The 23065-nt window shown below is 35.4% G+C and overlaps 1 protein-coding gene across 3 annotated transcripts in view; it reads right to left on the bottom strand.

Moving 5' to 3' along the window:
* Positions 1-9408: 9408 nt before the first annotated feature.
* The window catches only part of Arl6 (ADP-ribosylation factor-like 6), a 30677-nt gene continuing 17020 nt past the window's right edge, over positions 9409-23065 (bottom strand). For 2 of the 3 annotated variants that reach the window (XM_013024070.1, XM_013024071.1), the window contains exons 6-8: positions 21475-21604; positions 14077-14132; positions 9409-9918 (exon numbers count right to left, since the gene is read on the bottom strand). In XM_013024070.1, the coding sequence (XP_012879524.1) occupies positions 9893-9918; positions 14077-14132; positions 21475-21604 (212 nt within the window). In that variant the 3' untranslated portion in view covers positions 9409-9892. Of the gene's footprint in view, positions 9919-14076; positions 14133-19546; positions 19869-21474; positions 21605-23065 lie in introns of those variants that run through there. The other variant, XM_013024072.1, reaches the window with a different exon arrangement.

Here is a 23065-nt window from a genome sequence, read left to right as displayed (position 1 = left end):
CTTTTTTCTTTTTGCTTATGTGGTGCTGAGGAATCGAACCCAGGGCCTTGAGCATGCAAGGCAAGTGCTCTACCACTGAGCCACCTTCCCAGCCCTGTACCCACTTCTGTACTTATGTAACTAACCCCTCTGTACACCACCTTGTCAATAAAATTAAAATGAAAAAAAAAAGAGTCTCATACACTTTCCTATCCAGGCTGGCTTTGAACCATGGTCCTCAGATCTTAGCCTCATAAGTAGCTAGGATTATGGACATGAGACACTGGTACCTGGTTATATGTTTTTACAAAATTTAGTTTAAAAAATATTTTAACTTTGTTGAGTTGCTAGACTCTTCCAATTACATTTTTTTCTCTTAGAATTATTTGGCGCTAGACACAATGGGAACATTTAGAGATCTGCTGGGGAGATTAAGTGGGAAATACACTTAGTCTGGATTTATAGGAAATATCTGTATGTTTTCAGCCTTTTAAAAGTATAATTAAGTTATTGCTTAAATTCCAGTTTGTTCATGGTTCATCCTACCTATCATTTCACCCAAGATGCAATGCCACAGGAGCTGTCAAGATAGGAATAAATCTTATGGCCCCTGACACTAAAAATAGGTGGGTAGTAAAGAGGAAATAAGATTAGAAATGTATAGTAGCAGAGCTAAATGTAGAAATTTTAGGCAACAGAAAACAAAACTGCAAAAGAATTATTTCTAACTAAAATCCTAACTTCTGCCATTACACATTCAACAATATAGTATGTACAATTTTGTAAATACAAATTTACACCTTTTTCTTTATAAACCACAGAAAATTGAATTTATCAGAATTACTATTTATAAGGCCAAATCTACAGACAGCAGTTCCATTACCTCTGAGTGTGCCTTAGTGTATAGAGGTGCATGTTCACACAGACCTTGTATCAGAAATAAATACAATCAACCAATCTAGAGAAAAGACTGAATGATATTTCTATTCTATATTTGTATAGAAATAAATGAGAAAATCTTATACCAAAGGTTATCAAGGAGTATGTTACCTCAAATTATTTAATAAAATAAATGGATGTACCAGGCAGTTATAGAAAAATATTTATCTTTAAAAGCTGGAGGTGTATCTCTGGAATATCATGCCAGCCTAGCAAGTGCTCCAATCAGTCCTGAGTTCAAATCCCCCTAAACCACCACCACCAAATATCAAAAAGTGAAAAAGAATGTTAAGTTTTTAAGTATAGGGCATTTGGCTCAGCTGTTAGAGAATTTGTGCCAGAATTGACATTCTAAAGCCCGGTACTACCACCACTACTACTACTACTAATTTATGCTGGGTACTGATGGCTCACACCTGTGATAGCTAGATAAGAAGTTAAGGGATCACAGTTCAAAGCCAGCCAGGGAAGAAAAGTACATGAGACTCCATATCCAAAATTGATAATCAGTAAAAAGTTGTGCTATAGGGCTGGGAAGGTGGCTCAGTGGTAGAGTGCATGCATGAGCCCTGGGTTTGATTCCTCAGCACAACATAAGCAGAAAAAGCCAGAAGTGGTGCTGTGACTCAAGTGGTAGAACACTAGCCTTGAGCTGAAGAGCTGAGGGACAGTGCCTGGCCCAGAGTTCAGGCCCCAAGACCAAAATAAAAAGGTGTGCTATAGGTGTGGCTCAAGTGATAGAACACTAGCCAAGCAAGCAAGCTGAGTCTTAAATTCAAATTATGATACTGGTATTAATAATAATAACTAAAAATAATAGTGATAATAAAAGTATACAGGCAGATAATAAAATGTTTTATAAATGTTGTTAAATATATATAATAGCCAATCTTTTGAAATGGTAATTTGCATGAGTTATTTTTAAAATTCTGTGAAGTTTTAGTCTGACATTCTATGTCATTTTACATCTAATTATTAGTTTTCTCTTAAATCCATTTTCTTTGAAGAGAACCCATGAGATTGTAAAAACTTCAGATTCTACAAAATGGGCATGTGGGGCTGGGAAGGTGGCTCAGTGGTAGAGCACTTGCCTTGCATGCTCAAGGCCCTGGGTTCGATTCCTCAGCACCACATAAGCAAAAAGAAAAAAGCCGGAGGTGGCGCTGTGGCTCAAGTGGTAGAGCTCGCCTTGAGCTGAAGAGCTGAGGGATAGCGCCCAGGCCCAGAGTTCAGGCCCCACGACCGGACCCAAAAAACAAACAAACAAACGAAATGGGCATGTCTTTAAGTGCCTAGTAAGTGTTGAAGACATGCTTATTCTAAAGAGTTAAAGAAAAAACAATGGTGGGGATGACAAAGTGCTTTCCCTCAAGAATCAATCTGGCTGTTGGGAAAACCAAATGAGCAGAGGGTAAAGCAGGGAAACCTTTTGGTGAAGAAATATGGGATGGATCCCCATCGTAATCTAGAAGGTTCCTGGAAGGCTCACTAGAAGAAATAACTGTCACAATGCTTTCTACTTCTCTGCTTCTCTGCAGTTTGTGACAACGCCATTTTTACAAAGACTACAACTCTTAATAGCTTATGTGAAACATGTGGAAACCTGAAGCTCTGTACATGATAACTGAACTGCCGTTTCCAAAGCTCAAGTACTATACACTGCTTGAAGTATGAGCATAGCCTGCAAGAGCTGATCCGTGGAGCATGCAAAGTAGAATAGGAAAGTAGTTTAGAAATGTTAAGCTTTTCGTTTTGAATCTCCATTGGAGAAATAAACCACTGACTTTATCAAAGAGCATAGTATTTACAGTGTGGCAGGTGGCCCAGGAATATTAAGACAGCTGTCAACATCAAGGAAAGCACCAGCCCATGAAAAGGCAAGCAGATGGATTGGGGCACTTCTCTAGCTGCCTCTTAGAATAATAGCTGTGCTTTGCCAAATGAGCCAATGTCATGCTGCCCAGGGCAGCAAAAAGCCATTACTGGATATAAGCACTCAATTAGGAGATGGGGTGGGGAAATTGCCTTCTCTTTCTTTTGTTTGTATATTCGAGTTTTCATTAAAAATCACCACAGCAAATAACAAAAAGGGTGATGTTAGCATTCCTCATTTGGTTACATTCTGATTATCATGGTTTGTAACATAGGGAAATGCCTTGTCTTCCTGCTTCAATGAGAGCAGATGGTGAAAATTTTAAGCAATTGATTATTCAGAGTTCTATGGGATACAGGATATTTTGTTGCATTGTTTGAGGATTTTCATTTGCAGAACATGTGGGGATTGAGTGAGCTCTTTCAAACACACATCTTCTAATGCTTAAATTAAGGTGTTTTACTTTAACCTAAATTGCACTAATTCTTTTGTTCTTTTATGTTACTTATAAAAAGGAATGCCTATTTCTACTACAACATTAAAATTAATGATTAAGTATATGCTTTTAAACAGTGCAGATTTGCAAATACTGAAATTTGATCTTAAAGGTTCATAAAAAGAAGAGGAACCATGCCTTTGGTTAATGTAAATAATAATGCATTTTTTCATATTTGTTAGACACAGTTTGGTGTGCCTTTTGCCAGAGTCAAATGCCATAAAATATAAACTCATATTAGGATATTAACATTTATTAATACAACCAAAAATATGACAGACAATAATAGCTCAGGAAAAATATTAGGTGAGAATCACAGATCACATAACCTCAAAACACTTCATCTGGGAACATAAAAGTACTACATTATGTATATTTTTGTAATAATGAAGATAGATTCCTTAATGCTTTACAATTTTTGAATGAGTTATATAGTATAGTCACTGATGAATCTTTTAAAGTATATCTGTATAGGAGAATGCTCATATTTCTTTTTTCAAATTTTATTTTATTGTAAAGATGCTGATTATGCATTTGTAATATATAATCAATGTGTTTCTTCATCAAAAATAGTTATATATTATTATTTTTTTTAACTTCTGAACTGTACTATATTGATGTTGGTTGTACTTTTTGTTAAATTTTCATGAAACTATGTTGTAGAGAGGGAAAAATATTGTCTATGAACGGGCTTTCTTTTTCTTCTGCTTGTATAACATAAAAGTCCCCAAAGCCAGAGCATTCTTGGATTTAAGTTTGATTTGTTGCAAATTCTTTAAAAACCAGGTAAAAAAACAGCTGCAATGGTGAGCAAATGTTTTAAGGAGAGAAAGCAGATGCAAATGATATATATTGTCATATAAAATAAATGTTTTCACATGGAGATTTCACCTAATCTCAAATCCTTATTAACATTATTTCCCTTACATAAATTGTTATAGAAATAAATTCACTTTCTTTGTAATTTGGAGTGATGAACTAATGAATATAGTACTGAATATAAATATGGCAAACAGCGACAGACATCTTAACCACTCTATTCTGAATTGATATTACTGACAAATGTTCAGAAGAGTTCATTTAACGTTTTTGCTAAAAGTACGTTTGGGAACATAACGCGCAAAAGGAAGACTTCTCTCAAAATTTAAGCCAGGCATGGTGGCTAAAAACTGTATTCCCAGCACTCAAGAAACTGAAGAAATAGGGTCACAAATTTGAGGGCAACCAAAGACACATAGTGAATCCCTATCTCAAAAGAAACAACAAAGGCAAAACAAAGCAATGCTCTCAATAACAAAAAATTTCATATGGACCTTATTACAGAAAGAATTATACAGAAGATATGTTTTTTGTTTCTGAGAAATGTGGTAAATTCCTCTGAAATATTTATTATGATTTTTTTGTGCCAATCCTGGAGCTTGAAATCAGGGCCTGGGGCACTGGCCTTGAGTTTCATTGCTCATGGCTAGTGCTCTCCTGCTTGAGCCATAGCTCCACTTCTGGCTTTTTTTTTTTTTTTGATAGTTAATTGGAGACAAGTCTCATAAACTTTTCCTGCCCAGGTTGGCTTCAAAGTGTGATCCTTAGATCTCAGACTTCTGAATAACTAGGATTACAGGCATGAGCCATTGGGTACTAGCTGATTCCGAACAAAATTGAAAATCAATTTTGAACTTTTATTTACTTGTAGTGACTCACTCTGCTAATCATAGGTATTAAAATCTCCAAGCAAATGGAGTATAAAACCAGGGAGGATTAGAGATGTTCATGTGAGGTTTCAAACTACAATGAGACACACAAATAAGGCCAATTTCATAAAACAAACACTTCAGTATATAAAAGCATAGATCATTCTAACATGGTAATAACTGGTGACTTTAGTACCCTACTGCCTACAGACCCCCTTTCCCCCCCAAAAAAAATCAGGCACTGCTGGCTCATGTCATGTCTATAATTCTAGCTACTCAGGAGGCTGATGTGAGGATCGCAGTTCAAAGCCAGCCTGGGCAGAAAAGTCCCTGAGATTCTTATTTCCAACTAACCACTAGAAAACTGGAAGTGGCACTGTGGCTCAAAGTGGTAGAGTGCTAGCCTTGAGTGAAAAAGCTCAAGGACAGCATCCAGGTTCCGAGTTCAAGCCCCATGCCAACAACAACAACAACAAAAAAGAATAAAACAGCAACAAAGAACATTCTGTGACAAGAAATGTACTTATAACCTTACTTATGTAACTGTAATCCTTCTGTACAGCATCTTTACACTAAAAAAAATAAAAAAAGAACATTCTGAATTATATGACCCTACACATCAAATGGATTTAATAGAGTGCTACAGAAAGAATACTAATTATTTTACTAGAGGACGTTGGTTCCTACTGGACTCTGCTATGATGGGGTTTAATTAGATACTTCATAAGCATTCTGTTTAGTGAAGTCAATAAGCAAAAAGAATATTTTCATAAACTTTCTTCAGTAGATTTTTATTCATATATCAAAGTAAGATATCATTATGATAGATTTCATATGAAGAGACATTCTTAAATTTAATGTCTAAATTCTATCTTCTGTTGCAACAGGAACTCTACTTCAAATGACCAATCATGTATATCATCAAAGAAGCAGCTGACCAAACCACAATATAAAAGCTGTCTCTGTAAAAGCATCTACCACATGTAGCTTGAGGGGAATGGAAATAAGTTCATTTATCTTCTGCTAGCTTCATTCCACTTCTTCCAGCCCTTTATGGATATTCAGAAGGTACATTTGGTTTTGTAGTTCAAATGAAACACAATTTTAGAGTAAGGTAAAGCTTTAAAATTTAACAAATAGTGAATGGCAAAACTCTTAGCAACACAGTAAATGTTGTTAAACACAAATAAACACAACTATTTTCTGAATTTCTCTAACTTTTAGAAAAATAAAACAAAATGAGAATGTTTGAAATAAAGCTTTAGATAAAAAATTTAAAGATCATTGGCCACATAATATTCATTCCTCTAGTGCAGTTACATCAAATTGGACTAGAAAAGTTGGTAAGATATATACATATATGCAAAATAATGACTTCCCAATATTTCCTTAAAAAGTTATTTCATAGATAGCTGTTTCTTTCAATTTTTTAAAAATTTATTTATTATTGTGAAAATACTGTACAGAAGGGTTACAATTACATGGGCAAGATAATGAGTACATTTCTTATCAAGCATTGTAGCCTCTTCCTTTGTTTCCCCTTCCTATCCCTTCCCATCCTCCCCACCCCACCCCTCGCCTCCCACCCTCCTCCTTCCCCCTACCCACCTCACCAAAGTTGGCTCTTTCTTTAATAAACATTTACTAAATACTTCCAAACCAGTGTGTTTACTGATGTGAATATCCTTTTGTTATCTACACTCAAGAAGTTAGGTCTGAGAAGGAAACATATAACTAAGCAACTGTGACAAAATTAAGACAGTGTGAAAAACGTGAACTGTGGGAAAGCGATGCATGAAAGAGGAAAGTGACCAACTGTATGGCGGGGACAGGCTGTGAGAAATTTCACAACTGTATGGTTTAACTCAGTTAAAATGGTATTGAAATGGACTAGGAATACACTAGGAATACAACACTAGTCAAAAAGCATTATCAAGGACTAACAGCACTGTGTACAATACTCAGCTGTCCGGTTTGGTGAAGAAATATGGCAAGGATGGGTGCTACTTAATTGTGTAATACAAGGATATACATAGGTATGGTATGTTAATATGAAACTACCCCCAAGTGAACTCTGCTGCATTCTCTTGACCTCGTTTTAAATTATTACATAATTAAAAAGGAAATGACAATACAGAGGTATGAGAGACATTCAGGTGGAGAAACTGCTGCACTGATCTTAATGTGACCTACATAATTTGAGTTTACAATTGTCAGTTCCTGCCAGAAACAGGTTAGACCAGCAAATCAGACTGATGTTTTGAAGTTTTACTACTGCCCAGATATCTGAGGATTTAAACAAGTGCATACATGAATCAGATTGACATGGGTTTGGTATTCACATATTAATTTCTTTTCTCAAGCTCCTACCAGGAATTCATTCATGGCAGGCTGATAATATTGTTATCATAAAATCCACACAGATACCTGGACTGATCCAGATTAACAATTAAGGTATCTTTTCTAAAAATTAACCATACTGTGAGTTTAATATTATCTATGAATTCCAAGAATTCCCATATTGGTTAAAATTATCATCATCTTCAGGTATTGGTAAGTGGTATTACTTCAGACATGCTATTTTTGTAAACATTTATCAGGTCTATAATTGTTGCATAATGCATAAAATGAAATTACTCTACAGTGCTATTTCACATACTTTTTGTAACATAATATTCACTTTCAACTTATTTCAAACATTGAGATATTGCAAAAGTAGGACAAAGTATTTTATTCCCACTTCACGTGAGAACCTTGATGTATAACTCTTACAAGCAGGACTATTCCCCTAAAATCCTAAATAATCTTTTTTTTGCGGGGGGGTCCCGTCATGGGGCCTGAACTCTGGGCCTGGGTGATGTCCCTCAGCTCTTCAGCTCAAGGCTAGCCTCTACTACTTAAGCCACGACGCCACTTCCCGCTTTTTTTTTCTGCTTACGTGGTGCTGAGGAATTGAACCCAGGGCCTCAAGCATGCAAGGCAAGTGCTCTTCCACTAAGCCACCTTCCTAGCCCCCTAAATCTTGATACAATTCTCAAAATCAACAGTGATGCTGATCTGTGTACTATCTAATCCTCATGCCCATTCATTTTGGCATTATTATTATTTTGTTTGTTTTGCAAAGCACTCCACTCCAGAAGCATGTATCATGTTTAGTTACTATGCTTTATTAATTTCCTTTATTTTGGTAAAAACTCCTCAATTTTTACATGACTTAATGTTGTAGGCCAGAGTTTTTGAGTGTTTCCATATGGTCAGATTTAGGCTATACATTTTGGAAAAACATCAAAAAAAGCAATGCTATTTTCTTTTCACTATGCTGAGTGGCATATCATTTCCCACTATATCCCATGATATAATTTGGATTGTTTGATTAAGATGGTGTCCACAAGCATTCTCTGTTGTTATTTTTCTCTTTCTATAATAGTAACTATATTGCAAGAAGGGAGTCTAAAAGTATGCAATCTTCTTATTCAATGACATAATTTCATCATTATTTTTAGCATCATTGAATATTTCTAGAATGAATGGTGCTTTTTTATTCTTTCTACATTTGTAGGTATTCTGTTATCTAGCCATTTATTTGCTTACTTGTACCATAGGACAAATTCTTACTTTATTCAATGAATTATATCCATTACTATCTTTATTCATGTTTAAAATATCCTGTGTGACAAGTTAAAGGGCTTTCATATCTACACCATTCCTTGAGCCCTTTCTTATTTGCTAGAAGTTTCCATGATGATTAGTCCTGGAATTAGACACAACTTCTGACAAGCAACAGAATGTAACTCTAAAAAATCCATGTGCTAAATGAAGGCTCTTGTGAAACTCTGTTACAAACTGGAGCTTAGTGGGTCCAAGTTAGGTCATTGGAAATGTGTTCCCGGATGGACAATAATATGCCAGTTCCTTCATACCTCCTCTTTCCCTCTGCTTCTTAGCTGCTATGAGGTGAGTGGCTCCACCACATGTTCTAGCCATGATGGACTGCTCTGCCACAGGCCCCAAAACAATAGGCTGGGCATAACTGAAACCTCTAAAATTTGACTTACAATAAACTTTTCTTCCTTATCACATATCACTTACCACAGTAGCAAAGAGGAATTGTAAAGGAAAAAAAAAGGAATACATCAGTTATAAATACCTCAGATGAAAAGGCATAATACTTTCCTTCAGCCTATAAATAAAATTATTTATCATGCATAAATGTTCATAAAGTATTTCTCATTAAATTTTAATTTCTATGAAGCTATATATCTCTAACATCATTGCCTAGGATGAGGCCTGACTAAGAGGTGTAGAGATGGTTGGTATTCACTGATAAATTCATTTGAACTTGGCCATGGATCATTTACACATGCTTGACAGTAAAATTCATATTACCACAGCATTATTATTTTCAGCATGAACAAAACAAACACACTAGTTGGTATGCTGCATTTTTTGTTTTATTGATAATGACAGATAGTAAAAAAATTAAAATATATTAACTACCCGTAGTCCCTTATAAATATTTAAGTTCTGTTGCACAATTCACACTATAAAGTCATATTATAAATGAAATTTTAAACAGACAATTAAAAATACATTAAAACTATTATAAATCATGATAGGATATTAAGATGACTTATAACTCTGGCTTTTAAACATTTTAATTACAACTAAATCAATTACCAAGAAGCTGGTAATTCTAGGGAGTCCTTTTTGAAGGGATATATGTGTTCATGAAATTAATGGCCAGATTAGCAAACAGGAAGCCCTGTGATCTTAAATAGCTCACTCAGAGTCCACACAGACAAGCAGAATGTTATAAAGTATTTTTCAATGTACATACAATTTAAAAAAATCAAAGTATTCTGTTTTCCTTAGCTACATCATTTGAATTAACTGTTGAAGTTTCCAAAGACTATCTTTTCACGTCTTCACAGCCTGGATCTGATCTGATAAACAAAAAACACAATTATCAGTCTCTGCAAAGCAAAATCTATTTTCTGAAGCAAGACAAATCAAATGTGACACGGCAAAATTCAATGAATACATGTTTTGGTTTTAAAGCACAATAGTAGAGCTCTAATTTTTTTAGTCAAAGTTGTACATGAAGATAATTCAAGAATCATGAATGGAAAATAGCAGTCCCTGTTTCATCTTTCCTCCCTTTTGTTTTTATTATTGCCAGTCCTGAAGCTTCAACTCAGTGCTTGGGTGCTGTCCCTAAGCACTCTACCACTTGAGCCACAGTGTACTGTAGGTATTCTCAGAAAACTTGTAGAATTTTCATTGTCATCTGTGTTGAGTTTAATAATGGTATTCCTTGCTTTGGGGAATTTTTCTTCTACTGCATTAGCCTCTCAAAGATTCCTTTCAACTGAATAATGATTCAATTTTGTTAATAATATTTGATGATTTGCTACCCTCTGTTTTCTCTGGCTATCTTGACTTTCTTAATCAGATCCATACCTTCTTTTCATTCCAACTTCCTATGTCCCTCTTTTCTACTTTTAGGGAAAGTGGCTCTGTTTTCGTTTTTTAAAAATTGTTTTCCATTTTACTACTTTAAATTTCCAAAAGCCCTTTTTTGTTCTTGTTCATTTTCAGTAATAACTGATTTTGTTCATGAAAATGTCATCTTCTCATCTCTTTGAGGATAATTTCTAATAGTTAAATCTTATCTTTTCTGTTTTTCTTGTTACTTACATTTCCCTATTTCATGTTTTTATACTCAAATAGAGACTTTTGTTATCTTTTCATGAGCAAATACTAAAAAGATTGACTAGAATTTGGAAATGTATATGATGACTGTCATGTTTGGCCCTCATTCTAGGTGTGTCTGGCTATATCTTTGGGAATCTCCAATAGTAATACCTTTAGGTATTTTCCTCTTAACTTAGTCTGACTCCTCAGAGATAACTCTTCCTATGCTCTGCCTACTGCTCATGTCTTCTGGAATAAGTGGAACAATGAAGAGAATCAAAATGTTTCATATACAAAATTTCAGTCAGCCTTCATTTTCACCTCAGTTGTGCCTGGTACTTTCCAAACCAGAGAGCGTATGTTTGACTTTTTGCAAAGATTAAGACTTCAAACTTCTTGGAGGGGCAGATTGTACAAATATCATCCACTCTTATCAGCTTTTTCTTCATAGTTATTCTTCCATTACTACCATTCTCTGAGCCTTTGAGATCCAGCAGCTGCAGAGTCAGGCTATGTCCTAGCTTCCTTTAGTGTTGTAGCTGCCATTAGGATTCAGCCTTATGAGACTTGTTATGTCAGGTAGCATCCATCAGATACCCAGGTTCCAAAATTTGGTTGGAAATCACATTATTTTCATTCTTTATGCCAATGTAGGTAGGCACAATATTTTTGTATTAGTGATATTTAAAGAAGGGATAAAATTAGGATATGTGTTCAACACTCTTTTAAATGGAGTATCCATATGCATAGTATATGAAGATTCAGTATTTAAATCTGGAAGAGGGCTAAAGGTGGAGTTTAGAAAAGTGGTTGTGTGATGGAGGCTCTAGAGTTGATGCCTAGCACCACAAAAACAAAACAAACAAAATATTTAAAATCTGGAGGCATTATCAAACTTTGCATGCTATAATATGATAAATATAGTTTCAGAGCTTGAAAAATTTCAAGTTTTAAAATGACTTCTGTATATTCACTAATGATTAAAAAAAGAAACACCTCATGGTCTAGTTAAGACGTCTTGGAGTTATATGTATATAATATACATATATATATATATACACACACATATATACATGTAACATAAACATATATATGTATTTATATATACATATATGTGACTGTTGGGTTCATTTTAAAATAGAATAGAAACAGACATTATATGTGCCGTTTAATATTTCACAAGAAAGTTTTCAATATTAAACTGAAAAATAGTAAGGTTATATTGGTTTAAAATAAACCAGAGGTCTTCTTGTTTAGCATCTAGGAAATTTCATGATTCTAAAAGCAAAATGAACAGGTATAAGGTCAGAAAATCTTTTAGTTAGATTTACATAAACTTCTTGACTAATGAGTTAAACAACATGTACATCAGTCTCTTACATTTATTTTGCAAGGTAGTTTTTTATCCCTTTTTTAAAAAAATATTGGCGGGCTGGGAAGTTGGCTCAGTGGTAGAGCGCTTGCCTTGCATGCCTGAGGCCCTGGGTTCAATTCCTCAGCACCACATAAACAAAAAGAAAAAAGCCGGAAGTGGCACTGTGGCTCAAGTGGTAGAGCACTAGCCTTGAGCTGAAGGGCTGAGGGACAGTGCTCAGGCCCAGAATTCAGGCCCCACAACCGGACCAAAAAAAAAAAAAAATTGGGAGCCTTAGAATGCAGACTATGGTCTTCTATCAACAAAGGATCATCTATCTGAAATCAAGATCCATTTTTACAATTTTCTACCTATGTGCTTAGTTTCTGTTACTGTTACATAGTCATAAGAGAGTAAGTTAAACATTTATTGGTTGCTTTCTATGCTAGGTACTTTAAATACAGTAATCTACACAACACTTTACAAAATTTATTTTTTATTCTTACAGATGAAGAAAATTATCCTCAGAAGATACTAAGACATTGTAACTAATAGAAAAGCTCATCAATTGATAAGTAGTGTAATAAATACAATGGATTCCAAAGCCCAGTTCATTGTGCTACATATTTCCGGTTTGCTTATAGAAAACAGAAATGGTAATACTTATTGCAGAAGAAGTTGTGAAGGTAACACAGTGTAAAAAATAGCAATAACAGAACTGTTTCCTACAATGTGTTTTTATAAAGTCTTGTGAGGTAAAACATATAATGGACCAAAAAAGAAATAAGAATTTCTAACCAAGAGTTGGAATTAGTACTGTGATTGGATCGTTACTGACACCTAGTGGCCTAACTGGCATACATAAATAAAACCAGGGAAAAAATCTAGATGACTATCAAATTATTTTCAGTAAATACAATTTCTATCCTATGGTAAGCTTAGGCCCTTGTAGATAAGAAATTAGGGCTAAAAATATGCTTCTGGTATCTTCCCTGGAATTTTCCTCTATAACTATCAGTTTCTAATAGGAGTCTAAACCTTAAATTTGACCTTTTAACCACAGTCTAAGAAACTAAGTTTGAGAGTTCACAGTAAAATGCCACTGAGAACAATAAGACTAGAATATTCTTGACAGTTTAGTGTTAAGTGTTTGACTGCATAAATACAAGAGACAAAAATAAGACAGGCTTTGTAATTAATGAGAACACTACATTTCCCACTGTTTATGAAATATACACTTGGTCTTGGCAGGCAAGCTACTTTTACACCCATCATAATGTGCTATAGCATACATTTCTGCTGTGGTTTTTACAGAGTGCAGAAGAGAGGGAGGGAAAAAAAGTCACACAAACCATGTATCAAAAGGCTAATGATAAAAGAAATTAGAATTTATAACCACAAGAATATAATTAGAATTTATACCCTGTAATTCACCCTTTTCATCAGAGTGGGGAGATTTCTAATAGAAATGATCACTAATCATTTTACTTAAAATTGAAAAGTTTTGACCTGACCAACTAGACTCTATAGTAAGGGCATATAAAAAATGGCTTCATTAACATCTGACTATTGTGTTTCAAGCAGTTCCTATGGCTAGCACACATTGTAACGTCAAGAAAAACTATGCATCTTAATTTATTCCTTGATATAGTGATCTACCAGACCTGTTCCCATCTATAACTAGTGTGATATAAACAGGATGACAAAGACACACTAGATGTACACATGTATATATGCATATATCTGTGTGTATATGTGCAGTGTGTGTTTCAGCTACTAGATTTGGTAAAAATTTTGTGTCATAAGTTAAAATTATTTTCCAGATGTGTCATATATTTTGATTGTGAAGATATAAACACTTTAAATATGTCCTTTAAAATGTAATAAAGTAAATGGACAAGGTACAGGATACTTACTGTACTGTTATTTCTGACAGCAAAAAATTGGTGGAAACAAAAGAAAAGAAGCAATGATATAACAAAACAAAATGTAAAACAGGTAATATGTGCATGGAAAAGAAACAAACACTAAAGTGTAGTGCTTTGTGACATACCTTGAAGCCAGTCGATGCCTTCTTGCAATCCCTCTCCCTTTACAGCGTCACTCGCACTGAAACAAGATACATTTCGTTATGTCATACAACTGTAGCAAGGAAAAAGTGTAATTTTCCACATGGTAAATCAATTATGGTCTAGTAACATATATTTGAGCCGAACTGGTAAAGTACTGAATTTGAATATACAAAGAATATAAAAGTGTCAGGATTCAGGAACAAAAGATGAGAAAAACTGTCATAATTCATAGAGACATTTTGAGAAGTCTATCACTAAGGTTATTCAAGGAATAGTATTAACAACGTGTATATTCCTCCCATGGTGGAAAAGTTTCCCTAAGCCCACTACCCTATTTCACTCAGTACCAGTGATTCTATAGTACTTATCTTTTAGAAACACAGCCATTGGATAGAAGAATGTTACTTGAAAGGAATTTGATGGTACAGTGTATAAATCCATAATTATAAAATTCACAAAATGGTGGAAGTAAGAACCCAAGAGATTTCAATCATAGTTTTATATTTATTAGCTGTAAGAACTGGCTAATTAGCTATTCATTAGTTTCAGCATCCGTATTATGAGGAAATGTTACCATTGACCTCATATTGTTATTGTGGGAACTAAATATTTGAAGTATATATGCACAACATCTAAAATAGTCACCTTAACTAACTTACATCTTAATTGTAATATTTTATATTTAAGTAATAGAAACCGAAATAATACTAGTTAGTAGTAGAATATCAAATAATCTTTTTGATATGCATAGATTGATAGTTTTTCATAAAATACTGATTTTTAAAAATATGATTATATAATTAATGGATAATTACAACTTCTGAATGAGTAGGGTTCATTCTGAGTACTCAGTATATAAAATATAGTGCTTAAAATACTTAAAAATTAATCTGCTTCTTATAAAAAATTGCCACCAACTTATTTATAATTTTATTGTTATTAAGGTATTGCATGCAAGGGTTACAATTCCATAAATTAGGTAACTAATGCAATTCTTCTTGGAAAATGTCATCCCTTCCTTTGTTTTTCCTGTTTTCTCTTCCCATCCATCCTAGCTCACAAGTTGCATAGCTCATTTTCCATATTGTATATGAATACCATGACTGCATTTGTTTACCTTTCCTCCCTCCACTGCTACACTTCCCATCTGCTCCCCTAAAAAGACAAAACAAAACAAAAAAAAACAAACAATACCAACATCAATAACAAAGCAGGTTTTCTTTTTCTGGAATTCATTTGAATACATAGTATCTTGGATGTTCAGAGGAGTTAAGCCTTTGGGTTCCTTCCCTAAGAATAGCCTCCTTTAGTCTGTATGTGAATGCCTAGAGTGCTGTATAAGTTATCAGTTCAGCTATACTTTTGAGCTAGTTTCCACATGTGAGAGGAAACATGCCATTTGACTCTCTGAGCTTGGTATCCTCATGTAACAGGATTTGTTTTAGGTCCACCCCATTCCCTGCAAATGACATAATATTATTCTTTCTAATGAATAAGCAAAATTCCATAGTGTATATGTACTATGCCTTTTGTATATGTATATGTCTTTTGATCCATTCATCTATTGTGGGGTATCTGAGTTGTTTCCATAACTGGCTATTGTGAGTAGTGTAGCCATAAACATGGACGTGAAAAATCTTTCCTGTATCCTGACATGTAGGATATAATGTAATGTAATATCCTCAGTAGATGTCCAAGAGTAGAACCTTGAGGAACCTCCAAACCTCCATCCAATGGTTATACTCGTTTAATTCCCACCAACATTTCAATAGAGTTCCTTTGTCCCCATATCCTCATCAGCTTTTGTTGTTCTTTGAATTCTCAATATTGGCTAACATAATTGGGGTGAAATGTAATTTCAATGTTGTTTGATTTGTATTTCCTAGTTAGGGATGATGAGCATTTCCTCATGTTTGCCATTGTTACTTCTACTGAGAAGCCTCTCTTTAGCTCTGCTGCTTATTTGTTTAATGGCTTATTAGCTTTTATTTTTTGGAAGGAGGGGTAATTTCTTAAGCTCCTGTGTGTTTTAGGTATTAAAAATTTGTCAGGTGTATTGCTGGTAAAGATCTTCTCCCAGTCTGTTGGTGGTCTTTCTAGTTTAGTAACTATGATCTTTCCTGTGATGAAACTTTGATGTAATTCCATTTGTCAGTTTTCTCATATATGCTCTTGGGACTCTTCAAAAAGTTCCTGCCTTTGCCTACAACTTCTAATGTTTCTCCTAATCTATCTGACAACAGGTTCAAAGTTTCAGGTCTGGCTTTGAGTTGATACTGGTACATGGTGCAAACAGGGACCCAGTTTTACATATGAATTTCCAGTTTTCTCAACACCAGTTACTGAAGTGGCTACTTTTTTTCCACTGTATATTTTTGGTTCCCTTGTCAAATATCACATAACTGTAAGAATATGGCTTTACTTCTGGGTCATCTAGTCTGTTCCACTGATCTTCAGCCCTATTTTTGTGCTACCACCAAGTTTGATTAATTTGTTTTTAATTTTTAATTATTATAGCTCTGTAGTAGTTTGAGGTCTGGGATTGTGATATCATCAGCACTTTTTTTTTTGCCTAGAATTGATTTAGCTATTCGCAGACTTTTGTCATTCCATATTATTTTGGATTGTTTTCTCTTATCTTGGTGAAGAATTTAATTGGGATTTGAATGGGGATTGTGTTGAACTTGTAGATCGCTTTTGGCAAGTTGGCCATTTTCACATTAACTCACCTATCCATGAACATGGGAGGTCTATTCATTATTTCCTGATGTCCCTTTCAATTTCTTCAGATTTTTATAGTTTTCATTATAGAGGGCTTTTATATCTTTTGTTAGGTTTATCCCTAATTTTTTGAGGCTATTGCAAGTAGAATCGTTTTCCTGAGTAGAATCGTTTCCTGATTTTCCTATCTGATTGTACATTGTTGGTATACAGAAAAGCTTTTGTGGGCTAATTCTGTATCCTGCTATTCTGCCAAAGTTATTGATCAGCTCTAGGAGCTAGGGGATGGAGTCTCTCAGATCCTTTAGATGTAACACGATGTCATCTGTAAATAGGGATAATTTGACTTCTTTCCTTGTATAGATCCCTTTTTTGTCTTTCTCTTGCCTTATTGCTCTGGCTAGGAGTTCCAGTATTATATTGAAAAGGAGTAGAAACAGTGGACATCCTTGCTTTGCTCCTGATTTTAGAGGAAATGGTTTTAGTTTTTCAGCATGTAGTATGATGTTGGCCCTAAAGTAGCTTTGGTAGCCTAGGATCTAGTGCTTCTTCCCTTTGCTTTTTGGAGGTTTGAGCTTTTATGTACAATAGTGGTGGGAGAAGCAGCCTTGCAGCATTTAAGCTCCTTTGCTGCATCCCTATCAACCAGGTGTTCAGTGGCTGGGTCCTCTGCTGGGGCTCAGGTCAAATCTTAACCTTTTAGTGATCTTTGAGGATGACCTACCTAACATCGTCCAGTGATGAACTAGCCTTTGTGGTGGTATTTCCTACAACTTTCCCCGCAAGTCTGAGAGCTCAGTGTTTTTTGCTTAATAGGGTATTAAAAAAAAAAACAACAAAAAACAAAACCAAAACCTTGTCCTTCCAGTATTTGTGTATTTGAGGTGCTAGGTATTCAGGATGCCCTGATCTGGTTTTTTTTTTTTTTTTTTGGTTCCAGAATTAAGCCTAATTTTCAATTTGGCATAATTGTCCATGAATAGGCAAGTGTTTCTTTTATGCACCTTCTTGGTGTTTGAGGTGGCTTGGAGAAATTAAGTGTCTTTTGCTGTCAACTTATGCCTAGTAGAAGGAAGTTCAGTAGCTTGGGGGAATGGAGGAACTCAAGTCAAATGTCACAATCTTGGCGAGAACTCTTTGCCTTTGCCTGGGTGAGTCTCTTTGGCTGCTGAAGATTTCGTGGCAGCCAGATGACCAATACCTCTGCCTTTGATTAACTGGCTACTGAGGGTGTCTGAACACCTGATAATAGAGGCAGGCCTGTGTAATTAACTTTGTGAACAGCAGATTTGGCCCTGACAGACTGGAAGCCAACGGCTACTCTCAACTGGAGGAATCTGGGCATCTCTTTTGGGGCTCACGGTAACATGTTTTTACTTGTTGGTTGAGGAGTTTCTGTGGGGTTGATGATTTAGACTTGGTATGCTGGAGTAAAATAGAGGACAGACATAATCCTTGCATCAAGCATAGGAATAGGCTGCTTCTAAAATTTGGCTGAGTTAGGACTTTTTAACAGGTTACTTAGTAAATCATCTGTCTCAAGCCTGAGCACAGCCTGCAGTCCTGCAGCTCTTCCTTGAGGTCCTCACAGAGACATACTAGTTCTTCTGAAGTAATTTTCGGCACGATCAGCTCAAGTAGGGGTCATCCAGGGGTATGGACAACTATTAAATGTTAGTAAAAAAGTCATGGTATGGGCTGGGATATAGCTCAGTGGCAAGGTGCTGGCCAAGCTGGGTTTGATCCTTGGTATCAAAGAAGAAAAGACAAAAAAAAAAAAAGTAATGGTAGAACATGGGACACTCTTGATGTCCAATATAAATGATAACTTTGCAGAGTTTATTCTAGATAAACTAAAGTTTTATAGTAAGCCCAGAGTTAGGGTAGCCATGAACTTCCATCTTATCCTGAGTGGGACCCTATGCCACATTTTATTGATCAGATTCTCAAAACTGTTGTGGTGTACATCATTACATAGTTCATAGTGCTGGAGAGAAAGCACAGGCAGAATCTCCAGGCTCCTACTCACTGGACACAATTACTAAGCAGTTTCTCTATCTAGTCATACAATCTTGAAAAATTTCTGTTGTTAGACTCTCCAGTGTCCTTCTTCCCACACCATGCTGGCTGGGTGTGGGGAAGCTCAGGGAGCTGGCTCTTGGTCTTAAGTATCCTGCTTCTGTTGTTCAGGTCATGATTTCAGCAGGCTCCAGAAGTCCTCCACTCATGCAAAAACAAGTCCTACTCCACCTAGGCAACTAGCATCCTCTAAAAAGATCATTAACCACCCAGTCCTCTTTATTGGAGACTCCTCAAGACAGTTCATTTAGCCTCCCCCCGGCCCTCCCCAAGGAAATTCAAAAGTCAGGAAATGGGATTTGGACACCAGTGAAAGGAGCAGCAGCCAGAGCCCCCATGTAGATCAAGGAAGAGGCCCCCTGGCCTCTGAAGACAAGAGCCAACAGTGGGCTCCAGCAGCGGCTCAAGGAGCAGAAGCAGAAGGGAGCTTCCACAGTGGGGTGGTCAATACAGGGACAGGCCAGGATTCCACCACTCCCAGAACATCCCTAGATGATGCAGCTCGGGAAGCATCCACCTGCCTGGGCCATGTGGCTGTCTCAGACCAACAACCCCAATGCACTGAAAGTCAAGTTATTACTTATTAAATTTTAAAAAGGCTCATAATTACTTTAAAATAGGAAGACAGAAACAATATGAGAAGCACAAATGTTTATCATCTCTAGTAATCATATACAGTAATAAAAAGTATTAGTACCTAATATATTGATTTTATTACACACACAGTCCCAAACAAGGAACACAATGAAGAAATTCTTTCCCACTGCTGGAGGGTGGCACTCTACCATTCCCTAGAATCTTCCAAATTTTGCTTTTGTTCTCAAATAAATTATAAGACTTATAAGAACAGAAAAAGCAAAAGTCCATGTCTTATGATGTTGTGTGTTCCAGGGCTCTGAGTTATTTATTAGTGACTTCATTTTCTACAATTTCCTCCCAAATCATCCTGACCCACCAGTATGGGCTTCTGTTCCTGGCAAAAAAAATGGCAGGAAACATGACCTATCTTTCTATAATAACCCTAAACATTAATGGACTCAATTCCCCAATCAAAGGAAGAAGGAAAGCAGATTGGATCAAAAAACAAGATCTATTCAATGTTTTCAAATATTGTACTTTCTACCAAAGTTGTGCTTTCTACCAAATACTTAATAAAATTCAAAATTACTTTATAGGCAGTCAATTTAAGTATGTTTATCTAAATTCCTATTTGAAATTCCAATCAAAGAATCATTTCTAAGCACTAGCTTTTCCTTCAATCCCAAAGGGAAGTAGGTTTTACTCAAGACAGACAATGCTTCCCTCCTGAGAAGAGATGTTGGAGGCATCAAGTACTTGGAAGTTTCAAGGTTCTTCAAGGACTATTCTATTCAGCACCAAGGCCAGCTCTTAAAGATCTTTTCTGAGCTTTAGTTTCCTGCTTTATTTTCTAGTTCCATATCTAGAGGCAGTAAATTTCTTGCTTCTGTGTCCACTCTTTCCCCTTAATTTATTTGTAACTCTTAATTTATTTGTAACACTATTAAAGAGAAGCAGACCTTACAGTAATAGAGGTAGGTGAGTGGTGAGTAGAAGGGAGCCTCACAAGACAAGTACTACCTAAAAGTATCTAAAATTATAATTCCTCTTATTTTGGGGCTAGGGTGCCAGGACTGGGGCTTGAATTCAAGGCCCTGCATTCTAGCTTAGCTTGGTAGTGCTAGTGTTCTATCACTTGAACTCTAGCTCCACTTTCCACCTTTTGTTGGTTAATGGACTCAACTATCATGGCTGGCTTTGACCATGATCCTCAGATCTCAGCCTCCAAAATAGCTATGATTATAGATAGGCATGAGCCACTGGGGTCCTACTCTCTATCATTTACTTTCTAGTTATCCTTGTTGATATATTTTGGTAGAAAGGCACACTGGAGTTAAATGTAACAAAAACATGTAATTTCAGACACTACTTAAATTTCAACCTCATTAGACATAATCAAATCAATATTTCTATAGTCTCATGATGACAAATAGTTATGATATACTTATTATGTATGAGATGCTTTCTCTATAATAGGAGTTACAGAAGTTAAACCAAACAAAAAGCATGATGAAATCTCAACTCTCCAGCAGCTAACAAGCTAGTGTAAGAAAGATGGACTATAAACAAAACAAGCCACAGGGTAATAATGACAGTTCTGAAGGAAGTACAATTGCAAGCCAGGACAATTATGTTGGAGAATGATTCAGGAAAGGGGTCATAAGAATGGAAAAGGCAAGAGAAGGATTGTGTTTAGCTGAATTGATGTACACAAGAAAGTCATTGTTATTGAAGCTGGGAAAATAAGTGGGTGGTTCATAGTATTCTACTATATCAAAACAATTTAAAAATGTTTGCATAGATCTATATTCATGAATATTTCCATAATTCTCTAAAACAAAATCCTTAGCTTATCTCTTATCCTGTTTGGGCACTTATAAAATAAGTTCAGGTTAAAAAACTAAGAAAAACAAAATAAAAAAGCAAAATCAAGAACAAACCCTGAATCTTGGACACTGATACTGAGAGAGAAAATGAAAAAAGTAAACATAAAACTTTACCAAATATGCCATGGTTTATCTTTGATGTTCTCTAAACACAGTAATTGAGACACTTTTACAGATGTCACCGCATCTCTGAGGTCCATTTTGTTTGCAAAGAATAAGATTGGAATTCTCCGATGTTTAATATCTAAAAAGAAAAAATAAGACTATCATTACACTTTTAGCATTTTGGTATACTACCCCAAATCCTTAAAAGTGAAATCAAATAAATAGTTTTCAAATTACTTCTTTCTATATCACACATATAGATACTTTGTCATGCAAGTACATGAACAAAAGGAAATACAAAATGCTCTTCCTAAAACCTTCTGCCTCCTAGTGAGAACCTTTAATGAAAGATTGATGAGGCTGGGGAATGAGAACTCAACAAGCTTCAACAGTAAAACACCAATACAAAAAGGCCAAATATTTCCTTGTTTTGTTCTTACTATAAACAAAGAGTAGATTTTTATTTTGATATTTAATTGATACTATAAGAAGGCTAAGATTTTTTTTTTCAGTACTGTGGTTTGAACTCAGGAACTGAATTCAGCACTTGCCAGTTACATCTCCAGCCCCCAAGATAGGTATCTTTAACAAAATACTTTTACCTTCATAGAATTTTGGAAACATCTTCCATTGCTTTAAGCACAATATATTTAGACACTTCAAAATCTAGAAGACACAAAATGGCACATGGCAAAAGAATCTCCTTCTTTACCTTTTCCCCAGGCTATGCAAATGCCCTCAACAAAAAGGAAACCCATTTCAGCCATGTCTTCACATCTTTGTAAACATACCATTATCTTTTAACTATGATGTATTAGTCTTCACAAGAATAATGGCATTCCGATCTCATTCTTTTATATCTCTGTCTTTTCACATCTCTGTCTTTTCACTTAATTTCACATCCTATGCTCCATATTAGTACTTTCTTGATTGTAACTTTCTTAATTCAACAGTTCCAATCCTCCTTTTAATACTGTTTCACAGTTTAACCAATACTTGACTAAAATACATTCGATTCCAATCTTTACAGCCACAAAACATTGTTAAAGAGGCAATTTTGTACATTGGCCAAGATGCTGGAGACTTAATGTGATAAGTGGAAATGCATGTTGAAGGACTTGTATGTTGCTGTTTTCATATGTAATGCTTACCAAACTGTCTTCCTTTAAATATTACACTTCATCCACAAGGTGTAAAATGTTTAATATGTGGACTAGGCTTTCATTAAGAAAACAGTTTTCTGTTTTGTTATAAGCAGATTATATAGGAATTATTTATTTTATTTGGGGGAAAATAACTTGGGGAATAGATTTGGACATTTAGGGAGGATTAGGAAAAAATAAAAGGGAATGTATAATAAAAGATCTCTCTCTCTCTCAATCAAGATACAGGACAGGTGAACTTTTAAAATGAAAATGTCACAAAAAGGTACAGCTTGGACTATTACTTCCAAACATCTGAGTAGGCTTGAGACAGTAAGATAAAAGCACCAAAGGTAGCCGGGTGCTGGTGGCTCACGCCTGTAATCCTAGCTACTCAGGAGGCTGAGATCTGAGGATCACGGTTCAAAGCCAGCCCGGGCAGGAGAGATTGTGAGACT

The sequence above is a fragment of the Dipodomys ordii genome, unplaced genomic scaffold (genome assembly GCF_000151885.1).
Source record: "Dipodomys ordii isolate 6190 unplaced genomic scaffold, Dord_2.0 Scaffold73, whole genome shotgun sequence".
In the NCBI taxonomy this organism is placed as follows: domain Eukaryota; kingdom Metazoa; phylum Chordata; class Mammalia; order Rodentia; family Heteromyidae; genus Dipodomys; species Dipodomys ordii.
This window is presented reverse-complemented; position numbering and strand designations above follow the sequence as displayed.